Genomic DNA, 26,210 nt, shown 5'->3' on the forward strand with positions numbered 1-26,210 from the left:
CAGAAGCGATGAGCTGCAATGTGCTAGACTAGAGGCAGAGGGTTTGAGCGATCAGGGGGGATCAGGAGAAGGATCTGAGACTGAGAGTCAGACAGAGAGGAGTCAGAAGTTGCCCCTGCTACACAGAAAAGGTGTACAGCTTGACTGGCAGCAAGATGACGGTGTAGGCCAGTAGCTCTCTAGCCAGAATGGGAAAATCACTCCTGAAGGTTGTACTTTAGGAGTGCTGCAGGGTTCAAGACTTTATTTTAGAGCAGACTTTGCAGTCAGGGCTGAGCAGACCCAAGGACAATAGTGTTCAACACTATTTTGTACACATGGTGAAAATTATGAAAAAATTAAGGTATGTACTTTAATTTAAGGCATATGTACTTTTTTCTATTCCATTGCTAGTATGTGATAATTCAATTAGTGCTTAAATGTATGCAAAGTGTCCTTTTCACAGTAGCATATGAGCATTACTGAAATGACCCTGACAACTGATCATAATCACCATCCATCTGGTGGTCTTTCTAAGTCCTCAAAATCATATGGCAAAGCAAAAACTGTTAAGTCTATAAGGTGCTATTAGACTCTTTCTAACTTTTCTTCCTGCTGCCCTGTCAGCCAGCCACCTCCCAGAAGCCTTTTCCTTCCTATGCCATTCTATTCCATTTTTATATTCCAAGCTCCACCCACATTCCACAGGGGAATCTATTTACTGTACTGTTGCTATGTTCAGAATCCTCTGCCTCTTTTAAATGGCATACAGGCTCCCTCCCATCTATCTGCTAACCTGACAAAGGGCTTCCCTTTCCGAGATGAGGTGCCAGATTTGATGCTTCATGGTTCCTGCTCCATCTTTCTGGGAAGATGACTGGTCCTATGGCATGGCTACTTGTGATGCTTTTAAAGAATCTCCTGGCTGAGACTAGTGGCCAGACACCACCACAGGGCTTTAGGTATGCCTCTTATGAGGTGACCATCCCAAGGAAACTGAGCATCCGATATGGACAAGAGGAAATCCAGGATGTCAGCTACCTACTGCAGATTGAGGGGAAGAGCCAGGTGGTGCATCTCAGGCAGAAGAAGGGCATTGTTCCTAAATACTTTCCCATCTTCACGTACAATGAGGGGAACCTCCAGGTTGACTATCCTTTCATCAGGGACGATTGTTTCTATAGTGGCTTCATACAGGGCAATCCTAACTCTTCAGCCACCATCACCACTTGCTCAGGAGGACTCAAGGGCGTGTTCCAATTAGAAAACAAGACGTTTGAAATTCACCCTGCTCAGGCATCTGCTACCTTTCAACATGTGGTGTATCAGCTGAGTGTAGACGAAGATGTCACGCGCATGAGGTGCGGGTTGACGGAGAAAGAGCAAAGTCATCAAGAGGCCATGATCCGGGAGGCAGAGCGTGTTGTAGTACAAAGTGCTCCGGCGGGACGCTGGTGGCCACACATCAGATTCGCAAAGGTGGCAGTTGTGGTGGCACATGATCAATATGCTAAGTTTAATAATAACAAAACTGATGCTGCTTTGGCTATTTTCTACGTCATCCATACTGCAAATGAATTCTATGAGCCACTTGGTCTTCAGATCTCTCTTGTGGGGCTGGAGATATGGTCAGAAAGGGACCTAATAACAATTAGTAACAATATTGGGGCCGCACTTCATGCTTTTAATACATGGAGACGGGACACGTTACTTAAACATTTAAAGAATGATGTTGCTCACTTATTTACGCACAAAGATTTTGGACATCGTATTGGATTGACGTATTTAAACACTATTTGTTCTGCTAGTTGGGCATCCGTTGTCCAAACATTAAGGTTTTCAGATTTGAACTTACTCTCTGTAACATTTGCCCATGAATTAGGCCATACTGTTGGTTTGACACATGATGCAGCAGATTGTAAATGTGATAGGCATAGATGCATTATGGATGCTACTGTGGCAAACACTGATAAGTTTAGCAATTGCAGTTATGAACAGTATTACACAAACAGGAACAAGGCTTGCTTGTTCATTCCTCCAGACCCTGATCAAATATACAAGTTTGAAATCTGTGGGAACAAAGTAGTGGAAGAAGGAGAGCAATGTGATTGTGGTACCAATACTCAGTGTGAATTGGATCCCTGCTGCCAGCCTAATTGCATGTTGCGTCCAGGTGCCAATTGTGCTTCTGGACAGTGCTGTGTCAGGTGTCAGTACCGTGCAGCCGGATACACTTGCAGAGGGAATATCAGTGTCTGTGATCTTGCAGAGTACTGCAGTGGGGCTTCAGAGCGGTGTCCTGAGGATGTTTATGTGCAAGATGGTGCCCCATGCAGTGATGGTGCCTATTGCTATCATGGTCATTGTACTACTCACAATGCGCAGTGCAAAACCATCTTTGGCAAGGATGCAACAGTTGCTGCAGAGAGTTGTTACAAAATACTGAATGCTCAAGGTGATCGCTTTGGAAACTGTGGTTTTAGGGGTGGTAGATATATTAAATGTAATGCTGATAATACTCTGTGTGGCCGAATCCATTGTGATAATATTCGTGGATTACCTTCTTTGGCAGAACACAGCACCCTAATTCAAACATTTGTTGGTGATACTGAGTGCTGGAGTACAGACTACCACAAAGCACTGGGGAGAGGTGATATTGGAGCAGTGCAAGACGGGACTCCTTGTGGCACGGGTATGATGTGTATTGATGCAGAATGCAAGAACGTGTCCCTCTTGAAGTACGATTGTAATGTCTCAATGTGCAATAACAGGGGAATATGCAACAACCATAAGAACTGCCATTGCAATTATGGCTGGGCCCCTCCTGACTGCCTAAAGGAAGGTTATGGTGGCAGCATTGAAAGTGGACCAACTTCAAAAGACTGGAGTGGTATCGTTATGGGAACTTTTGTAGGAAGCGTATTATTTGTTTCTGTTGCAACTCTTGGTGTTAGTATGGCTTTGTATTACAGGATTGTGCTGAGAAACCACCTTCGAAGACTAAGTGCCAGAATCGGCGTTGGAGGAGAAAGCTCAAGAGATCACAAAAGCTTGTAGAGTGTTGTATCTGAGAGTGTTATATAACATATAGTGGAATTCATAAGCTTTGAATAAAGGTGTTGTTTTTTGAGGAAACCTGCTTGTTAATTCAGTCTGTATCATACATAAATAACTGATTCATCCACAAACAAAAAACGTTTGCTGTATGTTAGGTCTGTCTCTGTGCTTTAACAGAATTCTTTTTTTCTATCCTAGAGCGGGGCAGGAGAAAATCTGTGCTGTAAAATGATTGACTATGCACTCTGAATGAAATCCACAAATTAAACAGGAGGACTCCATACCTATAGAAACCAATTTAAGCCATTGTATTTTTTAAAATGCTTCAGTTGTACAGGGATAGGATCATACCGAAATCCTCTAATTTTCACAGTTATTATGCTAGTAAAGGTAAGGGTACCCCTGACTGTTAGGTCTAGTCGCGGACGACTCTGATATATACTGTACTGTATAGTAAATTCACACTAGTCCAGCAAACAACATTGCAAAAGTGAAAGCGATAGCAGTGACAGCACAAAATGTTAATGTTGAAATGAAACAGCCTACCATTATATTTAACGATCACAAACAACAGAGTTTAAGCACCGATTGTGCAAATACTAAAAACACAGCGCTCACGTAACTTGAAAAGTCCAGATATTCTGCCCCAAAGGCTTGTTTATTCGGGTGTAAATCAAATGCCCGGCAATAAAGCTGATAATGTCCAGTTTGCAAAATTGCATGCTTTTCTTAAGCACTTAAATAAGAGGCAGTTGGGAGCCTTCTGATCTCTGCCTTAGCAGATTGTCCCAAAGTGATTAGCTCTTTCAGTGCAGCCCTGGTCAGCTGCCCGAGGCTCCCGCCACACAGCCTTAAGCTCCAGCTGCTGCTATCATCATGACGCAGCAGCGATGAAAACATTAATCCAAGTTCAGATCCTGGCCCTTCCATTGCTTTTGCTTCGCTGATGCGGTCCAGTGCTGACTCCTGATTGGAGGCCGGCTTTCCCCCTCCGGCAGCGAGGTTGCAGCGGCCCCTCCTGGTATCCGGCGCAACCTCGGGGGCGTGAGCCTTGTCGGAACCAGGAAGCGAGCTGCTGCCAGGGCTGGGGCGACGGGCAGCAAGCAGGCAAGGTGCTCTTCGGATTTCCTGCCTCGTCCTCGTTTTTGATTTCCAGGCGGAGCAGATCAGTTAACGGTGCCGTCTGACAGAGGAGGAAGGGTTGCCAACTTTCCTGCCCGGCAAGGTTCTTGTGCCTTTTATTTACTGGTTGTTGGATGGCATCAGGCACCGATTGAGCTTTCGCTGCAGGCCGGCGGGGGGGGGGCAGGGAAGGGGAAAGGAAAAAACGCCCCACCCGCGGAGATTTTGCTCCTTGTCCCGCAGTTGTATTAAAGGCACAGGGATAAGGGCGCTGGCAGCTTTGTGAACGGGTCCTGTTTTCCCTCTCGGGGTTGCATTTTCTTCTGTTTCGTTTCTCTTTGGGTCAGGCGGTAGCACAGGGATAGGGAACCTGCCGACTTCCCGATCGTGGGCGTAGCCAGGATTTATGTTAGGAGGGGCTGAGCACCCATCTGTCATCATCCTCTCTCTGGCTCTGTCTAGCAGATTCGGAATGAAAAGTCTCACTCAACAGCAGTTGTTTTAAATCACTTCCTTTTGACTCCCGAGTGCTCAGAAAACCCTGTCAAAATCTTTCTACAATTTCTACTTTTAGTGGGGGCAGCTGCCCCCCCTGCCCATGCTCACCATGTAGCTGAACTAGAACTCCCACCATACCTAACTTTGCAGCAGAACTTATTCCTCCAAAATTTTACTGTAAGCTGTATTCCATTAAAAAAAATTATACTGCATATACACACACACACTGACCAAACTGCGGGAGGCAGTGGAAGACAGGAGTGCCTGGCGTGCTCTAGTCCATGGGGTCACGAAGAGTCGGACACGACTAAACGACTAAACAACTAAACAACAACAATACACACACAGAGAGAGAGAGAGAGAGAGACGCAGGTGGCGCTGTGGGTTAAACCATAGAGCCTAGGACTTGCCGATCAGAAGGTCGGCGGTTCAAATCCCCGCGACGGGGTGAGCTCCCGTTGCTCGGCCCCCTGCTCCTGCCAACCTAGCAGTTTGAAAGCACGTCAAAGTGCAAGGAGATAAATAGGTATCGCTCAGGCGGGAAGGTAAACAGCATTTCCGTGCGCTGCTCTGGTTCGCCAGAAGCGGCTTAGTCATGCTGGCCACATGACCCGGAAGCTATACACCGGCTCCCTCGGCCAATAAAGCGAGATGAGCGCCGCAACCCCAGAGTCGGTCATGACTGGACCTTATGGTCAGGGGTCCCTTTACATTTTCATATACTGTGTATATATACTGTATATCCCAACACCCTCAAAGCAGTTTACAAGAATAAAATCAGCACGAAAAAGTGCAACCATAATTTAAAACATACAAAAACTGAAAACCACAATAAAATAGTGTAAAACAAATTAAAATTCAGAAATTGACAGAGTGTTGCTTTCTGCTTAGAAATGCATCTCTTTATGTTGCTTCCTTTGTAAGATGTATTTCAAAAACGTGGGTGTGATGCGGTTGTAGCTGGCCTGTGGGCTTGCTGAACTACAACCCCCATCATTCCTGGTTATTAGCTCTGCTTGCTGGGGCTGATGGGAGCTGAAGTTCAGCTGCCCAAAGGTTTCCCATCCCTGATTTAAAGTACAGTAAATGACGTATAGACAGTTTTACACCAGAAATGTTTAAGTCTTATGGGAGCAGACTGCAGCATAAGTTTGTTCAGGGCTATTTCTAGAAACTTTGGGAGCTAATTAGCTCCAAGGAAATTTGTTCTAAATTTAATGTTTGTATCGTTCTGCTGTTTCGTTTGCTGCTGTAGGAGGAAGGGCAGGATAGAAAATAAATAATATTTTTCTACAAATAAAGGTTGGTGCTCACACATTGAGATCCAAGGTATTTCTTTGAGCTACATGAAGCTACATGAGGATAGATTATCTAGGGACAATTTCATTATAGGCCATTTTGGACTTTACTTACAGCCCAATTGTCTGCCTAGGTACTTGGAAAAAAGCTGCACTTTATACTCCATTATAAAATAGCCTGTAAACCGGTTTTTGAAGGGGATGGCTCTTTTGGTTAGTTATATTAGAAAAATTGTTCACTGGTGCTCTCACAGTGTAAAACTGTATCTTAGCAACTGTAGTATGTGAATTGCTGTAGTCTGTGTCCTGCATTGAGCCTTTTGTGTAAAAGTGCATGCATTTATATGCATATGTACTAGAAACAAGAAGCACCCAGAATTCTCTCACACACCTGTATATGCTTACCTGGAAGTAAGTTGCATTGAATTCGGTGTAGTTTACTTTTGAGTCAACATGTGTAGGACTGCATTACCAGGGGAAAAACCTGCTTTCCACCTATGGTTATATACTGTAGTTATCAGAGGACTAGCTGGATTGCAGTGCAAGCATCGAAAAGTATTCTAGCACCACAAAGACTAGCACACTTACATAATTTTTCGTAGACCAGAATCTACTACGTGATTAGATATCTGAGGCATTATCCTAAGCTGACAGGTATATCTGGTGGGGTTAGTTGCAAGCAGTGAAGTGAGAGAGAAATGAAATGCACACATGATCTACTATGACAGTTATGGTAAGGCATGTAAAATAGGTTCGGTGACATCCATTATCTTGATTCAAGCCACAGGTGATAGATTTAAACTTCCTTGAATGTTGTAACTCAGCCATTTCATGCTGGGCTCCCCCTTTCCAGTTCCTTCGTGCAGCGATAGCCGTTTGTCAACAGTGTCCTGGGAGGTTTAAATATATTTCCATTAGTTTTTGAAAATTCTGGTTTCAACTGCATGTACATTTGTTTGTTTGTTTACAAAAGTATTTCTGTACATCATAAAATATCACGATTAAAACAATACAGATAATCATTAAATGAGTGGCTGATCAAAATAAATAATATTAAATGGCTGAAAATTCCTGTCAGCGTAATAAAGTATTAGAGAGATTCCTGAAAGTCCACAGTGAGGAAGATGCCTGCAGAATCTGTGCTGGAAGAGTGTTCCACAGCATGTGACCAGCAATACTAAATTAGTGTCCATTTATTATTATGCCTTCAGTAGAACACAGAAGGGCTTTGCTGGTATAGATCACACTGGAATACCAGCAGGTGAACAAGACCTTGATGTTGTGGCTGACGCATTTAGGTTCTGTGATTAGGGCACAGAGTTGACAGCTGGGTTTGTTGTAGGGTCTGAACTCAAATCTTCAGATTTTTACATTATGAGAAAAGCAGAGTGGGGGAAGGAGTATCTCCTCTTTTCTTCCCTTTGAGTAGGACCTCGGGATGGGTTGACTTTTTCCTGTGCAAACCAGGCTATTATCAGATTATGCTTCGGAGAGCAGGAGACTAATGTGGACTAGTAAAAAGCTTTAATTAATGTCAGGTTTGAATGTTTCCCATATAGAATTTCTATGATAAAGATGTCATGGAGGATAGGGACCTAGAAACAGATTAAGAGGAAATGACAGGTTCGTCATGAATGGGTGTTGTGGGTGTTGTTCGGTAACTTGAAAACCATACCTCCTTTACCTATATAAAGATTCTGGGACACTGAGGTCCAGCACTGAGGACCTTCTGGCAGTTCCCTCACTGCGTGAGGTGAGGTTACAGGGAACCAGGCAGAGGGCCTTCTCGGTAGTGGCACTTGCCCTGTGGAATACCCTCCCATCTGATGTCAAGGCAATAAGCAACTATCTTACTTTTAAAAGACATCTGAAGGCAGCCCTGTTTAGGGAAGTTTTTAATGTTTAACGCTGTACTGTGTTTTTAGTATTCGGTTGGGAGCCGCCCAGAGTGGCTAGGGAAACCCAGCCAGATGGGCAGGGTGTAAATAATAAATTATTATTATTAGTTTGCAGGATGACAGTGAAAATTTTTGCAAACTGCGTATTCTTCGTGAAAGTGAAAAAATTATCCGTTCTGGAAAAGAGCAGACTGAATGGCTGCATTAAAGAAAACGGTGGGCAGATTAAATTTGTTTTAAATCATGAGGTAAGTTTTAAATGGTTAGTTCTTTGTTGTAAACAGAGGTGTAAAGCAATGTAGCACTTTATGCTCTGGCTGCTACTGCGTTATTGAAGGGATCTTATTGATCATTATTGATGCTATTATTGATGATCATTATTGATGGGATCTTATATATTTTGCTTATATGTGGCCTTAGGAGGATATGTGCCTCAACGGGGGCCAGGGAGGGGATTCTGAGGATGTCTCTATTACTTGGGTTTGGTATGACACCGAGTAATGGCCTTGGTAGGTAGTGTAGTGACTGTTGCCTCAAGATTCTTTTTGTGTGTAGACCCACAATATGTTCCTTAGTATGAACAGTTCATTTTCTAAACTGAACCCCTCATTACATTTTAGTGTACTCACATAGTCACTGACGACGCTAACGCACTCAGCTCCATTCATCTGAAAGCCGTCAAGAAATATCAGCTGCCCATTGTAGGTGCTGATTTCATATGGAACTCAGTTAAAGAAAGAAGACTTTTACAGGCTGATGACTACGAAGCCCAGCAGTCATGGAGGGAAAATTCTCATGGACTAGAGTCCTCCTCAGAAGATGAGTTGCTGTCAGATCACTCCTCTGGAGGTAGAGCATTTTGAAGTCTATTAAACTAGAATAAGATTGTGTAAATTTGTTTCTGTTTGCTCAACTTATTCACATTGCCAAAAAAAGGATTTTGGGTTGCAGAAGTTCTGTACTAGTAAATAGAAAGCTGAAGCTGGGCAGGGGCCATAGCTCAGTGTAAGAGTGCATGTTTTATGTGTAAAAGGTCTCAAGTTCCATCACTGGCATTTCCAGGTAAGGCTAGAATGATTGGAGGGTGGCAACATGAGAACGGGCCTTCTCTGCAGTGGCTCCCTGTCTGTGGAATGGTCTCCCCAGGGAAGTTCACCTGGCACCTTCATTATGCACCTTTAGGCACCAGGCAAAAATGTTCCTTTTTAACCAGGCCTTTAGTAGATTTGATTTAAATCCTATGCCCTTTTAAAATGTGTTTTTTTTGGGGGGGGGGCTATTGGGTTGTTGTTTTTATTTTTATTGGGTATTTTGTGGTTTTATATCTTGATTTTATTCCGTGAACCTCCCTGAGACCTCCAGGTATAGGGCGGTATATATATTCAATAGATAATAATAGTAATCCTAGAGAGTCATTCAGTATAAGCAACACTGAGCTTGATGGAATAGGGAAGTACCTTGATGTCAGGCTGTTTTCTTTGTTCCTAAGAGTACCCTGATAACAATTAGGCACCAGGCAGAAACATTCCTCTCCTCCCAGGCCTTTAGCTAATTCTGTAATATATGGCCTGTTGAACTGTGTGTGCGTGGATAGTGCTTCTCTTTGTTATTACATTATGTATTTTTGTGTTTTTATACAGGCGGTGACCATTTTGCGCAGGGTTCTGTTTCCGGTCCCCATGCGCAGTGGAGTGCGCATAAGCCTGCTCCGCCCTGCCCTCTTCCACCTCCAGTCTGGCTGACCCCTGTTCTGCCCTGCCCCACTTCTGCCCCTGTTCTGCCATCTTCTGGGTCCAAAAGGACCCAGGCATCAGCAGCCACACATCAATTGGACACACGCAAAATGGCCACCGCTTGTATTTTAAACCGCCCTGTCATTCCTGGATGAAGGACAGTATAGAAATTTAATAAAATAAATATTTAATATCTCTAGTGACAATAGGCTCAAACACAATACAGATGAAAAGCCAAGGAAATAAGAAAGTGGTCTAATCTTTTCCTTTGTTTGTGAAGTGGCATGGACAGCTGTTGTGTCTCGTTGGAGGGCAGAAGGGAGAGAGTAGGTTTACTGCAAATGGCAGGATCTGTCTACTGTTGCAGGAAGATAATGTGTATTGACAGTGGTGAGGGAAAATGGCAGCCCACATCTGGTTAAACCCTAAAATTAGATGGGATCCGAGCTGTGTGTTGGTGCCTGGGAACAAACCAAGCAGCTTGCTGTCTACAGGGTGGTTTGGTGGGCTGAAGCGAAGCAAAATCATCCCTCACCGAAAACTGCCTTTCAAATTCTTACTATCTTTCTTGATTTTTGAGATTTATTAGTTGTGGTTCATATACATGAATGCTAATTGAAAAAGCAGCTGGTGGGATAAGGGAAATAACTACTGTCTTAATAAATAGTTTACGGAGATGACCACCTAGAAAAGAGGACTCCTGGAAAGAATGAATGGAACAGCAGCAAGGCCCATGACAACAGCAATGTGGGTGAACTGAGGTAATTTTCTTGGCTTCTCTGTCTTCTATTTTGCTCACTTAAAGAAGAACAGACGTTCTCTCCCTTTGGAGAGGGATTCAGCATTCAGGGGTAGAGCAAATGCTTTGGAGGGAGAACTTCCAAGGTTCCCTACAGCTGCTCTTTTTTAGAATTGGCAGGATCAAACAGGTTTGTGGCTGGCCCAAGATCACCTCCTGAGCTTCATGGCTGAGTTGGGATTTTAATCCTGGTCCTAGTTAAACACTTTAACCACGACACTACTCAGTATTAAGATACTTTTCATATGGAACCGTTGGCATATTTAAATAAGCAAGCAAAATGCAAAAAGAAACCTGCCTTTGTTTGTTAGCACTTTTAAGCAAAATAAAACTCAATCACACTCTTGTTCCTATGCAAGCCTTCACCACTGACTTTTGAAAGAGTTCAGAATTCTTATATGTTTCCATTAGGTGGCTGACTTTAATATTGTAGGCTTACAGTTTACTCAGAAGGGAATCCTGGTGGGATGGACTGCAGCCTCAGTTGCATTCAGTAATAAAGAGTCTGGTGTTGCTGTTTTTTTTATTGGTTCCAGATCAAATAATGATGAAAATGTTCCTTATTTCCCTGAAGGCTTTGTGGTTGCAAAGTATGATGTCCTTGAACAGGTAAGAACTTCAATATTGCTGATGGTGTTAAATGGCTTTTGTATGACTTTTTAATTATTTTGTGAAGCTATGCTGCTTTGGTTAGTTTAGTCAGGTTAAAAACTGAATCGAATAAATGAGTCTGATAATGCCTACCAAATAGAAATGCACTTAAACACCTTTTTCCCCGCCCCAGGTTACGGCACCTGGCAGGTATGTGGTGGTTGAACTTCAGTGCTCTCAGCAGCACTGTGATTATCCTTTCCGCATAAGCGCACGCTACAGTCAGTTGGATGGGAAAGAGGTAAGTTGGGGTGGTTGTTATGATCATGCATTAGTTTGTTTCTTTGATGTTGTGAATGCTCTTGAATGAGAGAGGTTTCGTACGTTGTGTTATGCTCTTGCTTAATTTTCTGGATTTTCTTTTCCCCCTTCTTTTGTTTTAGTAGTAATAATAATAATAATAATAAATGTTAATTTTATTTTATTCTGGGTGGCTTCCAAAGTATATAAAAGCACTAATAAAACATTGCACATTAAAAAGCTTCCCTGTACAGGGCTGCCTTCAGATGTCTTCTAAAGGTTATATAGTTACTCATCTCCTTGACAACTGATGGGAGGGTGTTCCACAGGGTGGGTGCTACTACTGAGAAGGCCCCCTCTGAACTGATTTCCCTGTGGGTTCACTTCTCACAGTGAGAGAACTGCTAGAAGGGAACTGCCAAATCTCTGTGTCCAGGTTGAATGATGAGGTTGGAGGCGCTCCTTCAGGTATACAGGGCCGAGGTCGTTCAGCACCAACAGTTTGAATTGTGCTAGGAAATGTCGCCTTATACCAAGTCAGATCATTGGCCTGTCCAACACTGTATTGTCCACACTGACTGGCAATGGGTCTCCAGGATTTCGCACGAGGGACATTTCCAGTCATGAGCATAAGCCTGTCTAGCAGCCGATAGGGCCACCTTTTCTACCCTGTGACCTAAGAACTGTCGCAGAACAATTCCCAGGGTTCGCTGCTTGCAGTCACATTTGGAGCAGGTTTGTGTGTCTTCTCAAACCCACAGCTGGATGCCTCACAGCACAAGGAAAACTAGAATTTAAGTTTGTCTCAATGCCAGGATAATTTATGAGAAATGTCTCTCTTTTTGTGATTCTCTTCCCCCCTCCCCTTAAAAAATAATAATACTTGAATTGGGACACTCTTTTGTTCTCAGTTCAAGAAACGATTTATACCAGCAAGGACTTCTGAAGAGGCTAGAATAGTCTATGAGCTTTGTACTGCAAATCTGAAAAATGAGAATTACCAGTTCAAAGAAGATTTCCCCCATGAAGTGGAATATCTAGCTTCAGAAAAGCTGCAAGAGGTTAGTGTAATTTTTTTAAGGATTCAGTTTTCTGTGTTTTTAGCAGTTCTGTAAGTCGCCTTGAGTCCCATCATGGAAAAAGGCACAGTATAAATAAATATATAAGAAGAACAACAACAACAACACAAAGTCAGATTCTGATTTGCTTCCCCCCTGATGTGGCAAAATCACATGAGGGGAAGGAGCCAAACAGGCCCTTAAGAGCAGCATGCATCAGTATGGCAATCATTCATTCTAAACCAAAAGTTATTGATAGTTAAGGTTTAATGTGGCATATGAATGTGGTTAATGCATAGAATCATAGGCTTGGCTGCTTCTGTTCCTATTTTTAAAAATATTAATGCCATTCTGAAGAGAAATGTCAGTTATTGAAATTCACGACATGTTCTCTGTTAGCTCTGTTTTTAAACCGCTATTTACCATTGAGCACTTTTGGGTGGACTGATCACAGTGGTATGTTTGCAGGTGCTTATAGCAGAAGCCACAAATTCCAGCTCTTTGCCTGAAACAGTCAGCAAGTTTGTGGAACTGATCTGGATTGAAGCACTTGGACACCTGACTCCGCTGCTGGCTAAACCAGTAACCGAACTCAGCCTCAACGATGTAAGGCAATCCCACTTGCAGACATTGGCTCACTGAGAGCCTTTAATTCCCTCGAACGCCAACAGAAATACAATGCCAGGCAAATGCACTTTCTGTTTCTGGATTGTGACAGCCAGTGTTGCTGTGATAGGTTTGTCATTAAACGTGTTAATGGTTTATTTCTATGAAGGCAAGGGATGCACCTCTCTCTCTTTCCTTTCTGTTCTGGCTACAGTCTCCGTAAGTGCATGTCCTGCTATGTGGAAGTAATTCTCTTGTGGTGGAATCCCTTGTAGCTGTGCCCCCCCCAATCCTGCAAACTGTAGTGTAACCCCCACCAAGCTACAGTTCTCAGTACCTTTAATAAACTACAATTCCCGGGATTCTTTGAGGCAGACAGGAATGTGCTTTAAATATATGGGATGTATATGCACCCTTAGCCCTCCTTGTCTGTCTCTCTTCACATTTGTCTGAGTCTTTAAAAAAAAAGAAGAAGGCAAGAAAGAAAATAACACATTTTTATACCACATTTTATTAAAAGGTGAGCAGAGCAGAAGGTATTTTGCTCCGAGCAAGGAAGGCACTGGATGAATTGGAATCTCCGAAAGAGAAAATGGAGATAATGTCAGAGTTTTATAAAATCATACCTCACAAAATTATGGATTATGACGTAACCAGAAAGTTGTTATCTACCAAGCACAGTCTCTGTCAGGTAACGTTGTTGAATCTGACCTTTGCTTTCAGTGTATCCTATGTATAACCAGAGTTTGAGTGTGTTGTGCTCAGGTGGGGAACCTGTAGCCCTTCAGATGTTTGTTTAATTGCATTATTTCAAAAATGTATGTACTGCTTAATTACAGTTGTCTCTAAGAGGTGCATGGATGACTCAGCAAAATTAAAAATGTGGTAAAACTATAAAATTTATTTTAAAAGCCTGATGGAATAAATTTCACCCCTCAAATGAGCAGAAAATATGATTCTATCCTCTTTGAACAATAGAGAGTTCTTATGCTCCAGAATTCCTGTGGGCTTTGGTCCAGAACACAGATTTGAAAGTATTTGCCAAGAGGGAAAACATTTATGTCATCATAATGGTGTTTGTCTGGTGCTCCTTTGAGCATTTCTTGGAGGGTCCTGTTGGCTTGTAATAATAATATTTTTTTTTACACCGTGCCCATCTGACTGGATTTCCCCAGCCACTCTGGGCAGCTTACAGCATATATGAAAACGTGTGTACATCACACAGAAACAGTTCTGGCACTATATTTGGTGCCCAAGCATCATTTGGGGGAAGCCTAGTACAAATTTGCAAAAAAAAACCTTGCCACATGAGTTCCATGATCCCATCCCATATATTCAATCTTATGAGTCACAAAATGAAAATTTCTATTTTAATTATGAAATTTACATTTCTGAAATTTGCTCCGTATTGTCACTGGGGATTTTCTCAGTTGAAGAAGAGTCCTATGAAGCTTGCTGACTATTTTGTGGGTGTTTGGTTGTTCAGTTGATGATTTGGTTTTTTCCACCCCCAAATGCAGAAGTGGACAAGTTTGACAGGTGGCCTCTTTTGCCCACAGGGATCTTCTGAAGCCCCTTTCAAAGTGTTGTCTTGCTCAGCACTTTGGGGAAGGGCTTTGCAGGTATTGCTGATTGGTGGTGTCTATAAGTTGCCTCCAAGTTTTGACTTGAGTTCATTAGCCCTGAGGGTCAGAGGCGCCCAATCCCTGGTCTTAACAGATTTAAAAAATATTATTTGTTGCATATATTTCCTCTGAGGTAAGCTGCTCTTGGGCCTACAGACAATGAGCAGAATGTAAATTATAATAAACAAATAAAAGCTTTGTTTTGGAAATACAAACACTGAATGTTGCTATATTATTTTTTTATAGCTAATCAGGGACATGCTGAACGTTCATGAAACAAACATGTCAATTCCTAACCCACCGTCCCTTTCCAAGTACCGAGCTCTGAGATGCAGGATATGTCCTGTCTTTGGAGAAGAGTTTCAGGATATTGAAGAAAAGATGGACCAGTATACTGGGTGAGTTTCAGTTGTGATGTGTAATTTCTGGGTTGTACCACCCAGATTCAGTAATCATTTTTTAATGCCGTAATATGATTTTGAAGGACCTCAAAGAATCTTTTCTTAAACACTGACATAGGTGGTAGATTCAAAACATTTATAAAAACCCATGTTAATAGGAAAACACACTTACTCTAAGAGCCTGGCTTCAAAGGCCTCTGCGTTTAACTTCAGAGAAAAGGTCTGTTCACACTAAACTTCACTAAATTTGTATAGAACTCTAAGACGTGGTTTACAACAAACCGTGAGTCATCTCACAGACATGCAAACAAGCGATGGCTAGTATCTTATGCCTTGGTTGCGTGACAAATGTCTTGGTGCCCCCCTAAAACATAGTTAATCAGCCAAACCATAGTTAAAACAAACCATCATTCATTAAACCATCAACAAACTGGATTAGTGCATTCAAACAAATCAAGCTTTGACTAATAAATCGTGGATTACTGTTTGTGTGAACCAGACCACCGTGAAGATCATTGGACTACTGGAAACAAATACAGACAGACAGAAACACACAAACATTCTGGGTGAGAACTATTGCTCTACGAAATCTTGTGAGACATGAAATATGTAACATGTATAAATCACATGTTCCTCTAAGGAGAACCTTGGGCATATTCAATGCATGTGGCAAAATGCTCAATCTCATTTAGTGACTCTGTGGCCAGAATAAATCTGGGGGCATAAACTGGGGGGGGAAATCATTTTGTGAACATTCTATTCGTTTTAAATTTTCTTGCAGTGAACATCCCGTAGAAGTTTTGGAGATCTATAGAGTAGGCAGAATGACGGAAGTAGCAGCTTTCGAGAGCCACCTTGGCAATGTCCAGTCTTTATATCATGCTTCATCTGTTCACAACTTCGTTGGAATCCTCTCCCGGTAACGACTTGCGTCATGGTCTGTCTCAGCTTTGCAGGTGGTTTTCTGCTGCGCAGGAGAGGCGAGAAGGCAACAGAGTCATTCGGCCAAAGGCTCGGTTATCTTTCAATAACAATGGCCGCATTTGGACAGTCCAGTTCTACCTTAACGTCAGGATATGCACAAATCGCATGCACCCACATGCACACCCTTGTTACTGCTTCCTCTTCTGTTTGTGCAGGCTGTGAAGCAAACCCAAAAGCTTCCCATTAATGTCCAAAGAGGGAAGTGTGGTTTACTGACACCCCTGTGCAGGCAATGTGTGTCTGCAAGCTGTAAGTGGGAAAGTTTGGTGGAGTGGGGCAGCTCATCTCTCTACAGTCCTCATCCATACAGCTCCACACAACCTGGGCTCCTTTGTGTCTGTTTATCCCTTCCCCCTTCCCTTTCCCAATATTGATACACATATTATTAGTGTAGAAAAACTGTGTGTCAGTATGTCAAGGTGCTTTACCTCAGAGGTGGGGAACCTGAGGCCTAGGGGCTGAGTGCAGCTTTCCAGTTCTCTGTCTCTCTAGCCCTTGCAACTTTCTCCAGGCCGCATCCCTCCTCACTGAGCCAAACTCCTCACCATCCCTTCTCTGCACCCTCCTGCTTTTGCCTTGCCAGATTGTGTCCTTGCACTGTGGCAATGCCTCTTGCTTGCCCGGACAGAGGATGGAGAAATTTGGGTATGTGCTTAGAAACCTCCCGGTTTTTGCATGGCTCGAATACATACAAGAGCTCTGTCGTCTTTTGCCTCTGGCCTTCCTGCCACTGCCTTGCAGCCTATGAGGGAATGCGTCCCTCGAGCGAAAAAGAAAGATTCTCCACCTTTACTGTGTAAATCTTCTGCTTTTCTAGGGGACTGCTCTTGCCAAAGATTGTCGTTGAAGAGCATGGCGTGGAAAGAACAGATTGTGGTCACTTGGGCAGCGGCATCTATTTCAGCGACTCCATAAGGTCTGCAGTTCTTTGGCAGTAATAACAGTTGAGATCTTATCATGCCTTGCCTGGTGGGGAGTGCTATGTGTGTTGCTCCTGTTGTTGTTGTTGTTGTTGTTATTACTATTAATTAATTAAATTTGAATACCGCCCTTCACCGGAGGATCACAGGGCAGTTCACAACATAAAAATACAAAATGAGGACACAGAATACATAACAAAACAAGCACAAACCAATAACAAACACATTTAAAAGGGCATAGAATATTAATCAGCCAATGGCCCTTGTTGAAGAGAAACATTTTCATTTCTCCTAAAGACATGTAATGAAGGCGCCAGGTGATTTTCCCTGAGGAGACCATTCCGCAAATGGGGAGCTCCCGCAGAAAAGGCCCGTCCTCATGATACCACCCTCTGGACCTCTTGCTTCTGAGTAAACTTAAGTGCCACTTCACATGCTTTTCCCCACAGAGATATCCCTTTTGAGAACCAGAGTGGAGTATTGGACTTGGGCTGCATACATAGCAAACATTGAAAGCACATGATTTCCCCTAGAGATTCCTGGGAACTGTAGTTTGCTAAGGGTGCTGGGAATTGCAGCTCTGTGAGGGGCAGCGTGAGACCAGTGACATTAAATTTGCGTCCATTATTTTGCCTTATGTGGAATGCAGAATGGCATATGTACCACACTGGAAGGTTCGTTGATGAGTGAACCCTTGATGTTGTGACTAGCACTATAAAGTCCTGCAGATGAGTTGGCATTTGGGTTTGTTGTAGGGTCTGGACCATAATAAACATAGGCTACATACACATCATACACTTAAAGCATGTGTCTTCCACAAAGAATCCTGGGGACTGTAGTTCGTCAAAAGTGCTGGGAATTCTAGCTCTGTGAGGGGTAAACTAGGGTTCCCAGGATTATTTGGTGAAAGTTATGTGCTTTAAATGCTTGGTATGTGTGCATTTTTGGGCTGAAGTGGCAAGAGCCACAAACCTCGCATGCCTTTTTCTGTTGGTTAAACTCAAGCAAGTACTTAAAATATTTCTCCGAGTATAACCAACTAGCTTCTTCTTCTTTGTTTAACAGTGCATGCATCAACTACTCTTGGCCAAACAGAACAGATGGAACCCGGTTACTGCTGATTTGCGATGTAGCCCTTGGAAAGTGTTTTGAAACAGGTCACATGGACAGTTCGTTAACCGCAGCACCGGCAGGCTATGACAGCGTGCATGGACTTGCCAGGAAAAAGGGGAAACTGAGAAAGGGAAGAGACTTCAAGGTACCGGTTCGAGCTATGTTGTGGTGTTGCCCACTGTTGTCTTTTAAAGGCATAATATGCCTTGATAAGCTATGCCTCTGAAAATATTTATTGTTTATTGATTTAGAGCACTTGTGCCCTGCTCTTCAGCCAAAAAGGCTCCCTGAGCAGCTTACATGCAATCAAAACGAGACAGTGTGTACCAACTATCTAAAAGAAAAAGAGGGGGAAAAAACACAACACAAAAGGGAAGAGGGACTGGGAGGGAAGAGGAAAATCAAAATCACAACTAAAGCACACCAGTTTCTAAACATCCCTGACATAAACCCTCCAGCCCAAGGGGTCGTATTCGATGTAATCCCTACTCAGAGTAGACCCACTGAAATAAATAGACACAACCATCTGAGAGCCATTAATTTTAACGGGTAGATTTTGAGTAGAATGCAGTTGGATACAACTCTAGGCCTCAGCTCTGTGTCTTGTACATACCTCTCCACGATCCATCTTACCACCTAAGTCTGTTGCCTTTTTTGTATGTTCCTCAGTGACTTGTAAGTGGCTGCTGTGGAACTTTCTCTAGCTAAATTGACCTTTTGCCGCTGCCTGCTTTCAAAAGCTTCCTAAGTGAGGAGGCGACATATCGGCTTCGCTCACTAATGCATCAGTTGCTCTTGTAAAGCTCTTAACGTTTACTTCTTGTTTCCTTTTGTTTTCATAAGGATGACGAATTTGTGGTGTACAGAGCTAGTCAGGTCAAAATAAAATATGTGGTTAAGTTTTCGCTCACCGGTGACAAAGTGAAGGAGTTCCATCCTGAGATTCAGGATGTGCCGCCTTCCCTAGAGCATCAGCCACAGCCCGAAGGTGAGAAATTCCTACCTAAAATTGTCTGTTTCTTTGGTGTATTCTGCAATTGGAGTTTGAAATTGAAGCCTAACCCATTTCCTTGGTGTGGAGCTATAAAGATTATGCCAAGGAAAACCCATGAAAGAATGAGGAGGCCAAGGTGACTCCTGTTCCCTTCATAAGATCACATCTTTTATTCCCACACAGATCCTACCTATGCTCTACTTTTCTTTTCTCTGTTCCATATTTCAAAAAGCTAAAATCCAGACACAAAAGTTGTGCCCCAGTTTTTGTGTAAACACCCAAGCCATAGGATTGCTTATCCCATGGACTTTTGGTCTGATCTAGCAGGAATTGTTAATGCTTTTATTCTCTTTCTCCATTTTTATTACATGAATACAGGTGCATATGAGCATATTTAGTTTCTCTGTTACTTCTTTCCTTGCTTTTAAGTAGCAGAACTAACATTTGCCATCAAGGCCAGGCAAGATAGTTGCTTACAGAGAGTTTTTTGTTTTCGTTTTTTTTACACTTTTAATGCTGAAAATTACTCTGAACCTTTACAATAAAGGGGGTTTTCCTTCAATAAATCATCTCTCTCCCCCACCCAACCCTGCCTCTTAATATTTCTTTAGATTATCAAATGCCAAGTAAAAATCTGCTGAATAATGTGACTGCTGGTCTTCTGGACAGATCTGGAAACCCAATTCCTCTCAAAGGTCTTCATATCAAGGGACGAATAGTAGACTTCGTAGCAGAGGTAATGCCAAGGCATTCATATTTCTTTTCTAGGGATGTTAAATATTTCCTTGTGGGTTTTTATTTTATGTTTATTTATTTATTTTTACAAAGTGTAAAACAAATCTGTAGACAAATCCTAGCCCTGATTAACATTGCTTTTAAATATTCAGTGAGTTAAGTGTGTTATATCAGCAGACTCTCAATTTTTTAATTAAAACTTTGATTTTTTTCACGGGACAGTAGGGGCAACACAAATACATTTATTTGTTTCTTTGTTTATGTGTCTCTTCCTACACACCATACCTAAGGTGCTGAAGCAACTAAAAATCTGGTGGGAATCAATAAGTAGTGGGCCTTCTGGATGTCAAAGAAATAATGAAACCCTCAATACTGACTAGGATGCTGCCATTAAGGCTGTGTACACACTATACCTTTAAAGCACATTTGAAGCACATTCTTTCCCTCAAAGAATTCTGGGTACTGTAGTTCATTAAGGGTTGCTGGGAACTGTAACTCTATGAGGGGTGAACTACAGTGCCCAGAATTATTTGGGGGAAATAATGTATCTTGAATGTTCTTCAAAGGTATAGCACATTTAAACGGTGTTTCTGTGCACTCTGGCTTCCATCACGGTGTTCTATTGCACCAGAAGCAGTTTAGTCATGTTGGCCACATGACCCAGAAAGCTGTCTGTGGACAAATGCCGGCTCCCTTGGCCTGAATAGTGAGATGAGTACCGTACCCCATAGTCAAATTTGACTGGACTTAACCGTCCAGGGGTCCTTTACCTTTTTACTTTTTATATCAGCAAAGGAAGCAGACAACATTTTGAGTTTGTAGAAAGGCTGAGAAAGACAGCAGAACCACGTTTGAGCTCTTTGGGTATTAAATATTTCCCAGTGGACTTTGATTGCTGTTGGAGTGTTTTAAGTGTTGCCTCTATGTCTGCTCAACTTGTATATTTGTAAATAAATACAAATACTGTATTGCAAAACATCAATAATCTCCCAATGACCTCCTCCTAAAGGGAACCAAACCTGGGTATGTGCTGCATACCTGGAACTCAGAAAATTGGAAAGTGTCAATCACTTCTCCTAACTGGGCAGTTATCTTTTCACAAGGGCTGACATTGATGCTGAAATCCAGCACTGCCTGAACTCTGCGAGTGCAGCGTTCTTCCGATTGAAGCACAGAGTGTTTGAGGACCAGGACATTTACAGGGAAACCAAAATGCTTGTTTACAATCTATTGTACTACCAACCTTACTGTATGCTTCTGAAACGTGGACCACTTATAAACGCCATCTCCAACTCCTTGAAAGATTCCATCGATGGTGTCTCAAAAAAAATTAACATATCACTTGGGAAGACAGGTGAACTAATGCCAGTGTACTGGAAGAAGCAAAGATCACCAGTATCAAAGCAATGTTTCTTCAACGTCAACTTTATTTGACTGGTCATGTTGTTTGGATGCCTGATTATCATCCTCCAAAGTAACTATTCTGAACTTAAAAATGGAAAGTGTAATTCTGGTGGTCAACAAAACGAAATTAAAGATTCTCTCAAGGTAAATCTTTAAAAATGTAATATAAACACTGACAATTGGGAAACACTGGTCTGTGAGCACTCCGGTTGGAGAACAGTCTTTACCAAAGGTGTCATGGACTTTGAAGATGCTTGAACTCGGGATGAAAGGGAGAAACGTGCTAAGAGGAAGGCACGTTTGGCAAACCCTCACCATGATCAACTCCCACCCGGAAACCTATGTCCCCACTGTGGAAGGACATGTGCATGTGGATCCAGAATTGGCCTCTATAGTTACTTAGGGACTCACTGTTAAGACCGTGTTCATGGAAGACAATCTTACTCGGCTACGAGTGATCGCCGAAGAAGAAGAAGCACATGAAACATTTCCCAGAGGGTGTTATTTAAAATGTTAATCTTGGGAAGGAAAGTGCTTCCATAAAAAATGTTTTTATTGGGATCCATGGCCTGGTGTTTACCTCATATCTATCCGCAATACATGCATGTATTTCTTTCAGGTTGTGGTGTTCCAGGTCTATGAAAATCAATCAGACAGCCCCATTGAAGCAAAATACGTATTTCCTTTGGACGACACAGCCGCTGTATGTGGATTTGAGGCTTTCATTAAAGGGAAGCATATAATAGGAAAGGTAAGGTGATTCAGGGACGGGAAGAAGAGACAAAATATGTGACGGTGGGACTGCAGTAAATGTGACTTTTCGAAAGAACCTATTTTTAAAAAAAAATCAGGATGATTTATTATATAATTTCAACAGGTTAAGGAAAAGGAGAAGGCACACAGAGAATACAGAGAAGCCATCAGTCAAGGACATGGAGCTTACTTGATGGATCAAGATGCACCGGTAGGTGTAGTAACAAAAACTACTTATGCCTTTATGAGAGATCAGCATACACTGGCCTTCGTTTGTTTTACTGATGAAACCAAGCAAGGTGCTCTGCCTTGAAAGCTGTGCCCTGCATATGAAAAATGTTCTGAACGTGTGTATACAGATAAGGCTCTACAAGCCCAGAACCAAATGTATCCTATAGCAGGTATCTCGCACATACACACCTGTCAATCAGCAGGTGAAGGTGGAGGAGACTGGCACCGTAGCAAACTTTGTTTTTTTACTCCACTTAGGGCTTAGTTTATTATTTGATCCTGACTTGATTTTTAGGATGTAATTTAATTATTGTTTGATTTTATACCAATGTTATATATTTGATGTTAGCCTCCCTGAGCCCGGTTTCGGCCGGGGAGGGCTGGATACAAATAAATGTTTATTATTATTTATTATTAGCCACACCTCCTCTTGCACCCCTGCTTTCCCCCAGGGAAAGCTTATTATTCTTATTATTGTTTTTATTATTAAAAATTTGTATACCACCCTTCAGTCATAGATAGCAGAACAGCTCATGACATAAGAATACAATACAGTGGTACCTCAGGTTACAGACGCTTCAGGTTACAGATGCTTCAGGTTAGACTCCACTAACCCAGAAATAGTACCTCGGGTTAAGAACTTTACATCAGGATGAGAACAGAAATCGCGTGGCGGCAGCGGGAGGCCCCATTAGCTAAAGTGGTGCTTCAGGTTTAGAACAGTTTCAGGTTAAGAATGAACGTCCGGAACGAATTAAGTACTTAACCCGAGGTACCACTGTATGTATAAAAAAATACAAAATACATCATAACAATGAGAACAAAAACGAACCAAGGATCTCCCCTCTCACAACGCATGTGAAAGGGGAATGGATCTCAATCAGCCAAAGGCCTAGTTGAAGAGCAAACAGCTATTTGGGTTTTCTCCAGATTGGAAAAGGAGCAGAGCAAGGGGAAAACCACTCAGTCCCATGCTTTCTAGGCATGGAACAAGGGGAAGTGTGGTCAAGCCCTTCTAGCCAGCAATTATTTGTGGTTATTGCCAACCACACTACCTTTCCCTCTTCCATTAGCCCTGTGTGGCATGAGGGAGACTCTCTCTCCCCAGTTGCTGGGTTCCCAGCAACACCTCCAGGGTCACAGACTAGTCTGGGACGTTTTCAGTATGCTATAAAAGAAAGCAGGCCATGTCATTGTTTTGTAAATGGCAATTTGTTTCTGTGTGCATTTCAAATATCCTTCTGTAGGACATCTTCACTGTTTCTGTGGGAAACTTGCCTCCTTCAACCAAAGTCCTCATCAAAATCACCTACATCACGGAGCTCAGTTATGAGAACGAATGCCTTGCCTTCCACTTGCCGGCTGCTGTGGCGCCTTGGCAACAAGACAAAGCGCTGAATGAGAACACACAGGTGAGGGCCTCTTTCCATCAGAAGGAAGGAAATCCTGCATTATAATGGTGTAAACACAATTGTTGCCGTTCTCCACCATTTCATATTTAATTGCACCCAGTGCTGTTTTTCTGGAAAGAGAGGTGCTGGAACTTGCCATGAACGCCACCCTTATATAATGGCTATGGCACCCACCTAATGGTGGGTTTCAGCCGGAAAAAGCCCTGATTGCACCCATACAGACCTCATTGTTTTTGTTTGTTAACTAGGACTCCGTAAGGAAAGTTTCCATTAGGCAAGTTGGAACAAAACCAGGGTAAGTAGACTAAAATTGTAATGTGTCCTTTAAAAGTTGTCTGTATTTTAAATAAATGCATGGGTTTTTTTCTTTAAAAATCAATATTGCAGAATGAAGCATTTATTTTTCCTCACTTGCATTTGTTCTTCATCACTTTCTGACAGTAAGAGCTATTCAACAGTGGAACGGCCTCCCTCAGGAGGTTGGTGGCTCTCCTTCCTTGAAAATTTTTAAGCAGAGGTCAGGTGGCCTTCTGTCATGGATGCTCTAGTTGAGATTTGTGCATTGCAGGGGGTTGGACTAGATGACCCTTGAGGTCTTTTCCAACTCTACAATTCTATGGTTTTTATAGCCATGAAAAAACAGATGTTCTGTGCTTTCTAAGCAATTTCATCAATTTATCTTTAAATTAAGGTTACCAGATTTTTTCCAAAGAATGCGGGGACACTTTTTTTTTTGAAAAGAGAAAAAAAGTTATTAAATTATTTTTTTAAAAAAAATTTAAAGCAAGAAGTAATATCTTCTCTTCTGTGGTTTCCTCTGTCACACGGCCTTCCTCTGGGCCCCGGCCTGCTCTCTTGGAGCGCTAGCTGCCGTGGAGTAGACTCAGGTTGGGTCTGGGCTTGGCCACGTGTTCTTGCCCTCCCAGTGCTCTCCTGCCTCTCCTCCTCAGTGGCGGCAGCAGCAGCAGTGGCGGCGCGGCAAGGTCGGGGCTCCCCTCTTTTTTCTCCTTCCTCTTTCTCTCTCTTCCTTCTTCTCCTCTCCTCCTTCTCTCTGCATCGGCTCTGGGGTTTTCCTTGCCCCAGAGCGCCACTGGGCAGTGGCCGGGCACTCTCATTCCCGGCTCGATTTGGGTCACAAGGGGGGGTGTCAGTGGTTCCCCCCGTTGACATGCCCTGGTTCCCCCTTGGTGGTGGTGGCGGCAGTGGCAGTCTCAGCAGCCCGGAGCCAGCCTGGTAGCGCAGTTGGCTCTGGCTGGCTTCAGGAGCTGCTCGGTGCTGTGGCACCCGCCATTTTGCCTCGCCAGAAGTCCCCATATGATGTGTCTTGTGCCATTGAACCAATCATGCAACATTCATTCCCTACAAATAAATCTACAACACTTAAAATATAAATCTGGGGACATCAAATGAAATCCGAAGACATTCCAGGGACGGGGACAGATTTGTAAATCTGGGGACTGTCCCCGGGAAACGGGAACGTCTGGTAACCATACTTTAAATGGGGTAAAAAGACCTCTTCAGGGAATATAACATGTGAGGAGGAGCTTTGGGGACAAGTGTGTTAGCTACTCTCTCTGACCCTGCTTCCCTCTGCAAGTTGAAGGGCGACTGTCCGAAATGGACTGCCTATTTCTGCTCCCCACTGTGGCAGAGCTTATTCTAGCCTCAGACCCTCATTTGCGGTTATTTCCCCTCGTCTCCCAGCTGCCTCCACTGCCCTATCCCCTGCTGTGCAGAAGGGTCCCGGCCCTCTAGAGATGGTTTTCCTGGAGATTTGCAGTGAGGAGGAATGGACAGAAATCTTATCTTCCATTGTTGTTGTTGTTTAGTCGTTTAGTCGTGTCCGGCTCTTCGTGACCCCATGGACCAGAGCACGCCAGGCACTTCTGTCTTCCACTGTCTCCCGCAGTTTGGTCAGACTCATGTTTGTAGCTTTGAGAACACTGTCCAACCATCTCGTCCTCTGTTGTCCCCTTCTCCTTGTGCACTCCATCTTTCCCAACATCAAGGTCTTTTCCAGGAAGTCTTCTCTTCTCATGAGGTGGCCAAAGTATTGGAGCCTCAGCTTCACGATCTGTGCTTCCAGTGAGCACTCAGGGCTGATTTCCTTAAAAATGGATGCGTTTGATCTTCTTGCAGTCCATGGGACTCTCAAGAGTCTCCTCCAGCACCATAATTCAAAAGCATCAATTCTTCAGCGATCAGCCTTCTTTATGGTCCAGCTCTCACTTCCATATACCATATACCTTCCATAAACGTCCTTTACTTTCCATTAATATACCTTAGGATCCAAGTCATAGTGAAATAGCATATTTATGTATCATCTACAAAGCTGTTTTTCTGCTAGGTGGAAGTTTGATTAATTAGCACTTTGATTACAGTAAAATCTAGTGAATATGAAAGAAAACATGCTATGTTGTTCCTTATGGGATATTTGTGTGTGTGTGTGTGTGTGTGTGTGTGTGTGTGTATCACACACCAATCCTGACCTATTGTATAACATATGGTTTCTCTATCTCAGTGGGTTCTCTTTGGAAATGTCAGTTGAAATGCCCTTTGAAATTAAACACATTAGCAGCTGGACACATCAGCTTGAAATAAAGGTAAGCAAATCTCCCTGGTACATCTGTTTTTCAGGACAGGGCAGTTCGTAATTGGGGGTGGGGGTGGGGAAAATAAGTGAGCTGAATTGCACCTCC

General features: G+C 42.9%; 2 protein-coding genes across 3 annotated transcripts in view; both read left to right on the forward strand.

Annotated features, from left to right (window-relative positions):
- The first annotated feature begins 710 nt into the window (after nucleotides 1-710).
- LOC308475126 (disintegrin and metalloproteinase domain-containing protein 21-like) lies at nucleotides 711-3,114 on the forward strand. The gene is made up of 2 exons (XM_081002048.1): nucleotides 711-1,458; nucleotides 2,952-3,114. Exons 1-2 carry the CDS (start codon nucleotides 853-855, stop codon nucleotides 3,048-3,050), a joined length of 705 nt encoding a protein of 234 aa, XP_080858174.1. The 5' UTR covers nucleotides 711-852; the 3' UTR covers nucleotides 3,051-3,114.
- A 380-nt stretch (nucleotides 3,115-3,494) lies between these two features.
- The window catches only part of PARP4 (poly(ADP-ribose) polymerase family member 4), a 48,583-nt gene continuing 25,867 nt past the window's right edge, over nucleotides 3,495-26,210 (forward strand). For both annotated transcript variants that reach the window (XM_081001731.1, XM_081001732.1), the window contains exons 1-20: nucleotides 3,495-4,261; nucleotides 7,961-8,100; nucleotides 8,473-8,701; nucleotides 10,253-10,346; nucleotides 10,921-10,993; nucleotides 11,169-11,276; nucleotides 12,187-12,336; nucleotides 12,802-12,939; nucleotides 13,460-13,630; nucleotides 14,811-14,962; nucleotides 15,747-15,884; nucleotides 16,767-16,865; nucleotides 17,935-18,127; nucleotides 18,826-18,970; nucleotides 19,588-19,712; nucleotides 21,735-21,866; nucleotides 21,993-22,079; nucleotides 23,347-23,511; nucleotides 23,760-23,806; nucleotides 26,033-26,114. In XM_081001731.1, coding sequence (XP_080857857.1) covers nucleotides 7,969-8,100; nucleotides 8,473-8,701; nucleotides 10,253-10,346; nucleotides 10,921-10,993; nucleotides 11,169-11,276; nucleotides 12,187-12,336; nucleotides 12,802-12,939; nucleotides 13,460-13,630; nucleotides 14,811-14,962; nucleotides 15,747-15,884; nucleotides 16,767-16,865; nucleotides 17,935-18,127; nucleotides 18,826-18,970; nucleotides 19,588-19,712; nucleotides 21,735-21,866; nucleotides 21,993-22,079; nucleotides 23,347-23,511; nucleotides 23,760-23,806; nucleotides 26,033-26,114 — 2,460 coding nt within the window. In that variant the 5' untranslated portion in view covers nucleotides 3,495-4,261; nucleotides 7,961-7,968. The remainder of the gene's footprint in view (nucleotides 4,262-7,960; nucleotides 8,101-8,472; nucleotides 8,702-10,252; nucleotides 10,347-10,920; nucleotides 10,994-11,168; nucleotides 11,277-12,186; nucleotides 12,337-12,801; nucleotides 12,940-13,459; nucleotides 13,631-14,810; nucleotides 14,963-15,746; nucleotides 15,885-16,766; nucleotides 16,866-17,934; nucleotides 18,128-18,825; nucleotides 18,971-19,587; nucleotides 19,713-21,734; nucleotides 21,867-21,992; nucleotides 22,080-23,346; nucleotides 23,512-23,759; nucleotides 23,807-26,032; nucleotides 26,115-26,210) is intronic.

The sequence above is a fragment of the Podarcis pityusensis genome, assembly GCF_964106645.2.
Source record: "Podarcis pityusensis genome assembly, chromosome: 4".
NCBI lineage: Eukaryota > Metazoa > Chordata > Lepidosauria > Squamata > Lacertidae > Podarcis > Podarcis pityusensis.